The 11883-nt window shown below is 39.7% G+C and overlaps 2 protein-coding genes across 5 annotated transcripts; one reads left to right on the forward strand and one right to left on the reverse strand.

Annotated features, from left to right (window-relative positions):
* The first annotated feature begins 331 nt into the window (after nt 1-331).
* LOC117226534 (uncharacterized) lies at nt 332-9580 on the forward strand. 2 transcript variants are annotated; one of them, XM_033480986.2, is made up of 4 exons: nt 332-2018; nt 3736-3870; nt 6890-7200; nt 7599-9580. In XM_033480986.2, exons 1-4 carry the CDS (start codon nt 1935-1937, stop codon nt 7867-7869), a joined length of 801 nt encoding a protein of 266 aa, XP_033336877.1. In that variant the 5' UTR covers nt 332-1934; the 3' UTR covers nt 7870-9580. The 2 variants fall into 2 exon arrangements, with proteins under 2 accessions (XP_033336877.1, XP_033336878.1); XM_033480987.2 differs by having other exon boundaries at nt 333-2012.
* Nucleotides 9458-11873, reverse strand: LOC117226535 (calcium and integrin-binding protein 1). Of its 3 annotated transcripts, none has more exons than XM_076518320.1 (6): nt 11425-11873; nt 11113-11309; nt 11013-11047; nt 10669-10916; nt 10251-10449; nt 9458-10191 (listed from the first exon to the last, which is right to left on the reverse strand). In XM_076518320.1, the coding sequence occupies exons 2-6, from the start codon at nt 11161-11163 to the stop codon at nt 10149-10151; spliced, it is 576 nt and encodes a 191-aa protein (XP_076374435.1). In that variant the 5' UTR covers nt 11164-11309; nt 11425-11873; the 3' UTR covers nt 9458-10148. The 3 variants fall into 3 exon arrangements, with proteins under 3 accessions (XP_076374435.1, XP_033336880.1, XP_076374434.1); XM_033480989.2 differs by having other exon boundaries at nt 9458-10170; nt 11113-11333; XM_076518319.1 differs by having other exon boundaries at nt 11113-11333.
* Between the last annotated feature and the right edge of the window lie 10 nt (nt 11874-11883).

An 11883-nucleotide genomic window follows, 5' to 3' on the forward strand; every position in this document is an offset into this window, starting at 1 on the left:
TTCTATTCTGTTTCATTTCATTCGAGTCCGATTTATTATATTTTATTCTATTCTGTTTCATTTCATTCGAGTCCAGTTTATTGTATTTTATTCTATTCTGTTTCATGTCATTTTTATTTGAGTCTTTATTCTATTCTATTTCATTTCATCTTTATTTGAAACCAATTTATTGTATTTTATTCCATCTCGTTTCATTTCATTTTTATTTGAACCCAATTTATTGTATTTTATTCTATCCTGTTTCATTTCATTTTGATTCGAGTCCAATTCATTATATTTTATTTTATTTTATTTTATTTTATTCTATCTTATTCTATTCTATTTTATTCTATTTTATTTTATCTACTTGTTTTATTTTATCTATTTTATTTTATTGTATGGTATGCGATGCGCAAGGAAATCAATGAAGCTTCTACTTTCGATCCTACTTCTTCTTCTACTCTTTTAGATTTATGCACTTTCGAATTCTCTTTCTTCTTCTGCATAGTCTCCTGCCTTTCTCTCGATCTTCGTCCTGTTCCTCTTCCTCTGCTGTTTTCTTTCGCAATGTCTTTAGGGTTTCAGGTTCTAGACGGAGCTTCCTCTTCTACTTCTTTCTTTTCTCTTGCAGCTTTCATACGCTTTCGAACTGTCTTTGATGTGTTGCTCTTCATCTTCTTTTGCATCGTTCTTCTCCTTTCTTCTGAGTTTCTGCGACATTTAGGATGTCAGCGAGTAAATACAATGCCACGGGATTATAAACGTATTGAAAAGAAATTGTAAATGTTTGATCGTCAATGTTGATCTAATACTAGATAAAACTATGTATATCGTTCTAGTATTTAAAATAACGAAGAACATGGAAAATGAAATTTTCATTATAAAATAATATAGAAACAGATACTCGTCCATATAAGTATCTATGCATCATTCGCGCGATACATAAGATACGAAAGGATCCTGCATTTTCTTTTAAATCAAAGTTACCCTGTCTTGAAGCGGACTCTTCAAGCTTTAATTCGAGAGCAACAATGTCCAAAAATTCCCACAGGAAAGCAACTATAGATAGACTTGAAATTGCCCTTTGAGTTCAGTTCACTTTCCCGACAGTCGAACGGCTGGAACTTTCAATTTTTCGTAACGATATTTCGAATTTTCTCTGCAATCAAAATTACTCTGCCTCGAAGCGGACTCTTCAAGCTTTAATTCGAGACCGACAACGTTCAAAAATTCTAACGAGAATGCAACCGAGAACCGAAGTTGCTCGAGCGTTTTCGCCGTCAGCCCGAAACATTTGATTTACAACGATTTCGAGTTTTCTTCAAGAGATTGCCTCTCCGGCACGGAAACCCGTTTCGAGAACGTTGGAACAACAAGAAATGCTCTCTGCAAGGGCAGCGTCGGCAACGCACGGAACCGAATTAGTGTATAAAATCAAACGAAAAAAGGAAGAGAGAGAAAAAGAGAAAAGGAAGCGCGGAATTAGGAAGAGCGTGGCTGCGCGCGCGCTCGCCCTAGCGCGGGCTCGAAAGCGAGGGAAAATCTTGGGAGCAGCCGAAAATTAAGTACCATCCCTCTCCGGAGGAAAAATTCTGCGCGGTACGATTTAGTGAATTTTCCACAAGAGGGGTGTGTACTTATCTCCATGGAGGTGGCGCCGCCCCTAAAACCGACCGACCAATCCCGGCCGGGGAAACCGACCCCCGTTTCGCCGCGAAACACGGGGCTGATCGAGGGTGAACTACGCGAAAGGAGACTTCAGTTTCCTCGGCGTCGTCCTATCGGGAACGATCAAACGGATCCAGCCTAGTCTCTGCGACGCGGTTTACGGATCACACAGCGGGAAAAAAGGCCTCGAGGATCAAGAAAAAAGGGAGAACGGGAGAAGATCTCGTCGGTCGGACCGGGGCACACAATATCGAGGAACAACGCAGCACCATCAGGTCTTCGAAGGGATGGCAGGCCCGTATCTATCGCCTCTGGGCCCCCAGGCTGACCTCCTCACCGAATACATGTTCGGAAGACGTCGTCAGGTCAGTGTACGTTTCCCTCTCGTATCTTTTCGTTTTCCTCTCGCCGTTTACCCAGTTCGCGCCGTTTCTCGTATCGCCATGAAAATATTCGGATCGCGAACGACCTGATCTGTACGATTTTCTCGCGGCCCGTTGTCCACGTCGCACGATCGTCGGCTGTCCGAAGTCTCTCTCGTTGATGCTACTTTGAACGTCGAGGTGTCATTCGGCCGAAATCATTCGCTTTTCCCTCGGAAGTAATCGGACGATCTCGAATTTACTCTCTTGAGAGAATTGATTTCTTGCTTGCCCCGAGCGAGCTAGAATTTTGCTAGATTTTCGTGCGAAGCGAGGGTAAATAATAATATTAATTACCTAAATAATTACCTAAAGAATAACCTAAATAATAATAGTAATAATTACCTAAATAATAAATAGACGTAACAGAGTACAGCTAGCGTGCAGGTCGAGATCATGCTCGAGAGATCATTCGACGTCTGTCCTAGAGGAGTTGTCCGAGAATTTCCGAATAAAATCGGCGAAGTGGGGGTGACGTGCACCTTTCTTTTGTTTCGCGAGAATATCTCAGTAATCGAGAGAAACGTGTATGAAATTTAGGGGTTGATTTTTGGCTGCGAGAAGGGAGCAGAGACTTCCGAGAATGGTGTTGCAGGCAGAGAGAGAGAGAGAGAGAGAGAGAGAGAGAGAGAGAGAGAGACATTGTTCCGTAACTGTAAATATTAATTACGAGTGATTATCCGGCTGGATCGTTTCCGGAAATTGAAACGGTCCTCCGGTTGCAAAATTCGGCGAAAAATAATTAACGTTGTCTGCGACGTAAAGAAGATTTCGAACGAATTCGTCGACGGCGACTACGTTCACGCTAGAACTGCCGAGCCGCTAAACAATTGCAATTTGTAACAATTGTAATTTGTAACGATTGGATCGATTATAAAGTTCCTACGATTTTGATCGCAATACGCGCTCGAACGAACAAGTTCGAATAAACGTTTCCGCAGCGAAAATATTTTTACGGCATCGAGAACTGTGAAAGAAAAAATCGGCAAGCAGTCGTATCGACAATAAATAACCTCCTAGCGTTAATAAATAACCCGAGGACGAATATCCGCGTTCTCGTAAATGTCTTCGAAACGAAATTTCCTGGCCGATTGATTGAACCGTGTTGCAGAAATTGGGTCGTCCAGCGATATTGTCTCCGGGAAAAAATGGCCTAACCGTGAACGAAGGCGATCGTGGCCGATTCCAGCAAGATTCCGGGACGATTCTAAACGGCGTCTTCGGTTTCGCGAAACAGTCTGCCTGAGAAAATCGCGGCTGAAACCGTGACGGTATTCGAGGAATTTATTGATTCGTCGCTGATCGAGCTCTCAAAAGATACACGGCCGCGGGGCTGTGGAAAACGTGACGGAGGCCAGAATTCATGGAATATCATGTCAATTAACGCGAAATTGCGTCACGCATGTTCATTCATGCCGCAACGCTTTTATACGGCGTCGTCTCCGATGCAATTTATCGGCCGACGAATAAAATCGCTGCGATGCGGAACAGTTTCCTCGCGTCTTCCTCGCGAACGTTCCGGCGAAACGCGCGTTGTTCGTGCTGTGATTTTCACGGCGATCATCACGTGCGATAATTACTCGTTGTACAAGGATCGTTCGAGCTTCGATCCCCGTTCGGGCCGCGCGAATAATTAATTTAATTCTCGCGAATTCTGTTCAAGCAGAGACGCAACCGGACAACCTTCACGCCCCAACAACTGCAGGAACTGGAGTCCCTGTTCCAGAAGACACATTACCCGGACGTGTTCCTGAGGGAGGAAGTCGCCCTACGAATCTCGCTCTCGGAAGCCCGTGTCCAGGTTAATATGCAACATTGCCGTCCAACGATTCACCCTTCGAGCTCGCACGGACTCGCGAATTTCCCCGATACAGAAAATTCTTCCTAATTTTCCTCAAGCTTGGAAACGAAAATGGACCATTCAGGAAGAGAAGATACAATTATCCGAGCCTCGACATTGTCAAAAAACTATAAAAACAATAATTATAATTTTGTTACCAAGCTGAGCGCGAATTAGGGAGACTTTAATGTACACACTTTTTATCATGTTCGAACTGATGTAACTTCGCGAGGAGACGTCGTACGACGATCTATCTAGGCTCATTTTGAAGAATAAAGTCCGTAATTTCGCGTCACTGAACTCGTTATTTTTCCTAAGATCATTTCGCGACAAGGAACGTCCGCGTACTCGCGGAGAGAGTTTTCCCGAGAACTTCGGGAATTGCGCACAGTGTAGTCGTGTACGAAGCTCAAAGAATTTCTGTCGAGATCCCGTTTGCGACGGTTCGACAGAGGGAAGCCTAATTTCTCGAATGAGCCTGGATCGATGATCGTGCGATTTTTTGTCGCCGAGCGATGGACCGACGAGCTTTTCCACGTCCCGATGAAAAAAAGCCGTCGTTCTTTCCGCAGGAGATCGCGCGTCGGCCGTGGGTTTTCGGCGGGTCATTTAGTTGAACAGGTTAATTAGGGGTGTCCCGTTAATGGTAATTCACGTTGGTTAAACAGGGGGTAAGTAATCAACCGCTAATCAGTTCGACGGGCATTCAGGCGCCGAACAAAATGCCGCCCGTCTTCACATACTCGCATGCGCGCCGCGCGGCCCTTGATTACGATTAATTAATAGACGGAAGCTGGTTGAATCGCGGTAAGAAACCACCGCGTGATTACCTCGTATGACCCGTATCTACACGGATCGATGGGACATGATTTCGTTCCGGAGGCGGAACGAATTCGATCGAAGAAAAAATCCTGAACCGCGCGCGTTTCGTCCGCAAAATCGCGTTAATTTCGTTGTTAATGTTCGATATAGATGGATAATTTAGCAGCAGGTACCACGAGATTCATTTTTACGAAAATTCCTAACGTCAGATCGCAGACGGAGTTGCGCAAAAATGTAATTTGATTCGAGATTAGCATGTTACAACTCCTTAATTGTTATAACTAAGTTATAGCTAACTTTAATTGGTATAACTAAGCTATAACTAATTAATTGTTATAACCAAGTTACAACTAATTCTGAAAAAAATAGTATGATCAATGATTGACGATTACAACTCGTTGATTATTCTAAATTATTTTAAATTAGTTGGAATAACTAACTAACGTTAGTTAATATTTAGATATCATATCTAATTTATAATAACTTGTAATAACTAAAGAGTTATAATCATGAATCGGATCACTTTCTGATCAATTTATAATCATTTACGACTAACCAATAAGTTAAAATCGTTAATCATTAGTTATCATAACTAATTTATAATTACTTATAGTAACTAAAGGGATTATAATCGTGAAACGGATTACTTTCTGATCAATTTATACTCATTTACGATTAACCAACAAGTTATAATCGTTAATCGTTAATTAAGATAACTGATTTATGTATAACAATGTATAATAACCGAAGAATTATAATCGATTTAACTCGTTTTAAATCGGTTTACGCGAATACGAACGACTTTCCAATGAAATTCTCAAGAGATATATTAATTCTTGCTACGGAAAAGTGATATAATTTTTATGAAAATCCGTTCCACGATGATCGCTATCAACATATTATTCGATCACAGATCGTCTCTAATCATATCGCAGCGGACACGCGTTTACGCAGCGTCGGCGCTACAAAAATCTCGCGACGCTTTCAACGAATCAGACTGCGGATGCTTGACGCATTCATACCATAATAATATATAATAATAATAATAATAATATATTCATACCGATACAAATCATTTGTGCGAGCCGAACGAATAATTAATGCGGTTACCGCATTTAGAACCTATTTTTCTGCGCGATCCGAGCGTCAATTAGGGAGAATTTGCTGTATCTCGCGAAAGAAATGTTTCCGTCTCGTTTTCCGACGCACCGCGATTTCCCACGGAAATCCTGATTTTTGGCATTAATCATTTTCAGCAACGCAACGCCGGGTCCGTTGCTCGCGTGCTGCGGAGAACCCATCGGAAAGCTCTCTTGCGCTCGTCCAATCTTTGTAATGCAGCGAACCGTCTGCGCCAGCGAATAGATTTCTTCAGTGGTCCCATTACTTCGTTTCAGACAAAAGAACGCGGTGAACTATTATCGCGAATATCAATGCCGTCGCATCGTTCTAATGCGATTGATACATAACGCGGGGGTCGGTACGAGCGTGAGCTCGTTTTAATTTCGATTTACATCAATCTCCGGTGTATAATAATTGTCCGACAGTTGTTGCTGATTCGTACGTAAGTGTTTGCTTTTTCTGAAAACCATGAAGATTAACAAGAATTCCCCGACATGTTTTGCCGTACGATTGAATCGCGAATATTCAGCAAAATGTTGAATTAATCGGTTTATTACGAATTTAACCCTTTGCACTCGAAAGGTGACTTTAAGGCACTGCCAAAAATTGTTTCATCGCGTTCCACAATGATTTTTAAAGCACCAAAATTGTTTACATTTAAAAAGCTGTACGCGTCACAAGACTCAATTAGATCTGTATAAAATGCACTAATTATAGATCACGGAAAATGGGTATATCATAGTTCGGAAAAACTATCTTGGATTTAGAGTTCAAATGTCTCCAAGTGTGAAGCTTAAAGTTAAAGCTTTTTTTATTTTTGAATAAATCGAATATGTCTTATTCGATAAATATATTATTATAATATATATATTATAGATATATTGTCATATATTTATTGAATAAGACATATTCGATCCCACTCTTATTCAATAATGTATATAAAATTAAATAAATATAATATATATATAATATAAATATGATATAAAATAACGCTCCTAACGTTCCTAAAGAGCGAGAATGTGTTATGCGATCACAGGTCTGGTTTCAAAATCGGCGTGCAAAATGGCGGAAGCAGGCGCGCCTGCAGCTGCTGCAGGACGCATGGAGAATGCGATGTTTGGGATTAGGGAGTGCAGCGCCGTTGCTTCTAAGGCCGCCCCCAACTGCATCCTTGGAGCGTCCAGACGCAGTGACGCCGCCACCGCCACCGCCTCCTCCGCCGCCATCCACTGCCGCCGCTGCTGTTGGCAACCCACCGCCCCTGACGTCCGCCAACACTGACAAAATACCCGCCACTCCGCCTTTGTCCGTTTGCAGGGATTACAGGATCCTACCGCCCCCTCATGGGTAACTGTCGTCGGCAACCCGCTGCGAATCCTTTGGAAAAACTCGCGCGTTTCCTGTAACTATTTTCTATCCGAACCTAGAACGAAAATTGCAAAAACCTGTTTCATATGATCTCGGTGTACGCTTCGAAAATTCCATTGGAACGTTCTTCGGTCGTAGGTCTGAATGATTGATGACTTAAACCCTCTCCTAATTTTTGTTTACAAAATATGCACCAAGATATGCATTATTATTATTATATAGGACATTAGAGAGAATTTGCTGTCCGCGTCAACGATTCTGACCAAGCGAAACAGTGGCGAAAGTATAAAGAAAAGAAAGATATTTTCGACTCTAGAATCCACGATGGACGTTAATCCGTGGAATTGTTTAACGATGAATCGTGACGACTGTTCCAGATACTCATTGTCCTGCGAGAAATCGCCGGACAGACTGAAATGCGGCTGCGGCTCGCCGCCCCGGATATGTGCGAGTCCCGTGGAAAGAGAAACGAGCCTGACCGTGAGAGACAGACCTCAGGAAGCCGAAATGGATTTGACCGTGAAAGGCCCTCCCCGACACGCGCCGATCTCAACGTTATTTCACCAATTGCCTCAACAAGAGCTCAGTCCTCCGCAAAACGTCGACGAGCCCCTGGACGTTACGCTGAACACTAACAAAAACAATTAAGCTGTTAATTACCTAATTACCGTTTATTTTCTCACTCGGGACGGATTTATCGCAACGGACGGACGGACACACCGTGTACACGGAATAGAGAGAGAGAGAGAGAGAGAGAGAGAGAGAGAGAGAACATTGTTCAACGTGTGTAGACTATTTAAGCAGGCAATTAAAAGTTTCATTAGAAAGACGAAGGGGGGAAGAGGAGGGCAAGTAACGTAAGTAGTTAATAGATTGTTGCAAATAAAGTGGCGAATTCTTTTCGTGACCGCTTGATTTTCTATGCAACGATGCAACAGATGTTTATTTCGACTCGAACCGGTGACTATGTTCGGAACGTTCCCGAAACAAGCTTGGAAACAAAGAGCTTTTGTTTTACGGCTCTGTTTTTGTCTTCTCGTTAGGGTAGCTGGATCTTTAATGGTTATGTCGTTTATCTTAAGGTAATTGTAACCACGCACGCGACGAATCTAGCCGGAGAGTATTTTTTTTTCTTTTTGTCTCAACGTGCGACCGATGCAATTAGCCGAGGCTTCTTCATTCGCGAAATCCGCCACTTCGAATGTAACAACCTGGCTGACATGATTTTTAAAGAGTTCTTTTCTTTTTTTTGTCATCGCGCGGCTGGGTCCCTTTGATAACAATCCGACGAATGGAACGTGTCAATCAGATTCGGCGAATTACAAGGATTTGTTTTCTATTTGTTTTCTCTGATTCTCTCTCGGGGTACCGATTTTTCTTACCGGGAGAAAATCGTTGGATTTGCCACGGTTTCGAACTGAACGTGTCTACTACGATAACATTTTGTAAATACCATAGCGATTATTATCTACCGATTGTTTGTTAATTAATTAGTAGAACAACCAATGTTGAGATGATTTGCACGAAAGTTGTACAGTATTCTAAATGTATCGTGAGAACGGAATTTTGTAATTTCGCGGGAAAATAGGCGATCATCGATTATTACCCTGTATTGATTTCAAATTATATGAATTCAACGAAGTACGTAAAATGAACAGTGGCTTAAATTTAAAAACTGCAATGATATCGTAAACGCTCTTTATAAGAATACAGATACTTACGAAAAAAAAAGAAATAAAACGGCTTCTAACTCATATCCCATGTGCAGATCGTGTAAATATCTATATCAAGAAATATTGTACAATTTTTGTCGGGAATTAATTAGACACCAGAAATTTCCGGTTCTCCACGTTAGCATAATAGAACGTAATGCAATAATTTCTCATATCGGTTTGCCCCTTCATTTCTGTTTCCGAGATTATTCATGAAACTAATTCGTATAGTTGCATTAATATTATATATAATTGTATTAAATAAAAATTGATTGTGATATCCACTTGACTCTAACGCCTAAAGCCGATTACTATTAATTCGTCGATTAAACGAATAATCCATTTATTTGTTACGTTACAACGATTATGTATTTCGAACGGGAAGTTTCGATAATTATAACCGCAGACTATAATAACTGTAAAGGAGTTAATGCCTTTGTAATCTCTGTGATTGTTCACACGAATTATACACTAAAGAAAGAAAACACGAAGAGAAGGTGCGATTCAATTTAACTATGTCATAATTTCGATCGTTTACGAATCAACTTTATTTCATTGTAAATCTAATGATAATAAAATGAAAAATTATGTATGCTTAATGATTTCGCATTCAGTAAGTTAGTCAGAAATAAACTGTTCAAAGATAATTCACATTTAATCCTTCACTTCCCAAAATGGAAATAGTTTATCGTTAAAAAATTGTGATAATATTTTATCACGCTTATTATTATTAATGAGGCTCTCATGAGGCGCGCGCTATTCCCATTGAAAATCTTCTTCTTCGAGAGGAAAGATATTTAATGTTCGTGCTTATTACATTTCTTTAATAAGTGGTAAAAAATGATAACATTTTAAATAAATAAAGTTGTATAAGATATAAAGAACACTTTGGCATAGTAACATTACAATCATAAAAATACAAGTCACAATCAACAGGTTCGTTAAGTATTTGAATTAAATTCGTCTACTTAACAGATCTAGATATTCTTCGTAAAATTGTATAATATCCTTCAAATGAAGAAGAGCGACTTATAGAGTTTGTATTATTTTGTAGGCCTTAAAGAGTCAATGGTATATGTGCATATATACTTTCTAAATTCTTAAGTTTACCTACAGAATGGAAATATGATTAGGCCTATCATTACGTTAAAATGATCTTTACACTAACGTAATGTTCAGTCTTATGTTAGTCATTCATTTATAGTGTTTGGTATTTCACAAACGTATACGAAAACTCCTGAAAATATAAACGCGTATACTGCTTTGTCAAAATTGTCAGATATATAATTACAGATGTAATAAAAATCAGATCTTTACTTGGAGAAATCGTTGCTTTTTTCTATAATATGTTCGAATTCTGCAAAACTTAGTGCACCATCGTCATCTAAGTCTGCTTCATCGAGTATATACTGAAGGACTTGTTGCATATCTGTTTCGTTCAATCTTTGAGGTGCAGTAAGTCTATCAACTACTTGTCTCAGATCCCCAATACCGAGCATATCGTCACCATCGAAATCTATAATAATAAGTAATTTATTACCTGATTAACAGAAGTTTAGGAAATCAGAATACAGGAAAGAAGGGAGAAACAGGGGCCAGTCGTGAGTGGCATCATGCGTGGAAATGTAGAAAGATGAAATAGGTTCTAGAAGAATGAAAAAGGAGAGTCAGAAAATAAAAAGATTTGATACACAAAGTAAAAAGAGTTACTATACAATTAATTACAAAGAATTACCAAATATTCTGAAAGCATGCTCTGCTTTCACAGCTTTTGGAGCTCCATCGCTGAAAACTGACATCATGTCCAAGAAATCTTCGAAGGTACAATCCCCATCTTGGCTGGAGCTAAATACCTTGCAAATTCTGTCACCGAAAGGATTTACTTTCAATTCAGGATATTGTAAAATCTTGGACATTGGTAGCTTGGCATTTCTATTATGACCAACTTTCTCTGGAGCGAGAGCCTTGAACTTTTGATGTGCACTGCAACATAATAATCGTCAAAATACAAATTAGTAGTAATAAAGTGATGTCTATAAAATTTTTCAAATTAAAGTTGGTATTATTTCACACACTCACTGTAAAACTTCTTTCTTCGTGAAATACGTCAGATCCTGAAACATCAAATAATATTTAAAAAAGTCTACGTAAAATATTTACTAACGATTCTGTCAGATACCTGATAATCTTGCAGTTCCTCCTCGGTAAATTGACTCTTACCGATTCCCATCTTTAATTATCTGAAATGTTGCCCTACAAATTTGAAATTACCTTACGACACCATGGTATTTCGTTTCAAAACACGAAGTTTATATCGTACACGACATTCTTGGTTTCGCGCTCGACAAGATCGATAAACTCGGCTGCATCTTTCATCTGAAGATAAATCTAAGATGACGTCTGTAAACAAGGGCACGCACCGGTATTTTTATCGCTTTTAACAGATCATGCGTAAGAAAATGCGAGGTTAAATTTATTAGAACGTATATACCTTAGAGAACGGTAATTATAGATGTTTAATATCAAGAGCCATTTTTTATTGTTGCGATAAAGAGACAAATGCGCGCCAAAAACTTTCCGTAGTACGGAAAGTATAATATAACCTTGCCAAAATGTTTGTGAATAATCTTTTTAATATGATGTAAATATGTGTTGTAGAAACATTACTGTAATTAACACATGAACAAATTTTGTTGGATTAAAACTCCTGTTACAATTTTATGAGAGTTTAAGACACTGTCATCGAACTTAATAACGCGGCTGAGGCGTTCCACTTTCCACTGCTTTCCACTGCAACATGGCTGACATTTATAGAATTTAGTGCGCAGACGCATAAGTGGCGCCATGTTGCGGGAATATTTGGAGGTTGTGAACGTCAAAAATTGCGACACAGTTTAAGTTCTCGATAAAATAACCTCTTCTGTGACAAAAAATCCAGCATGCGCATTCA

This window comes from Megalopta genalis, chromosome 2, assembly GCF_051020955.1.
Source record: "Megalopta genalis isolate 19385.01 chromosome 2, iyMegGena1_principal, whole genome shotgun sequence".
Lineage (NCBI taxonomy): Eukaryota > Metazoa > Arthropoda > Insecta > Hymenoptera > Halictidae > Megalopta > Megalopta genalis.

Coding starts and splice junctions, on each gene's coding strand:
- LOC117226535 (XM_076518320.1), bottom strand. CDS start 11,163: ATGGGAATCGGTAAGAGTCAATTTACCGAGGAGGAACTGCAAGATTAT. Junction 11,048..11,112: donor AGGAACTGCAAGATTATCAG/GTATCTGACAGA, acceptor TTGATGTTTCAG/GATCTGACGTATTTCACGAA. Junction 10,450..10,668: donor GCATGCTTTCAGAATATTTG/GTAATTCTTTGT, acceptor TTATTATTATAG/ATTTCGATGGTGACGATATG.
- LOC117226534 (XM_033480986.2), top strand. CDS start 1,935: ATGGCAGGCCCGTATCTATCGCCTCTGGGCCCCCAGGCTGACCTCCTC. Junction 2,019..3,735: donor GAAGACGTCGTCAGGTCAGT/GTACGTTTCCCT, acceptor CTGTTCAAGCAG/AGACGCAACCGGACAACCTT. Junction 7,201..7,598: donor ATCCTACCGCCCCCTCATGG/GTAACTGTCGTC, acceptor CGACTGTTCCAG/ATACTCATTGTCCTGCGAGA.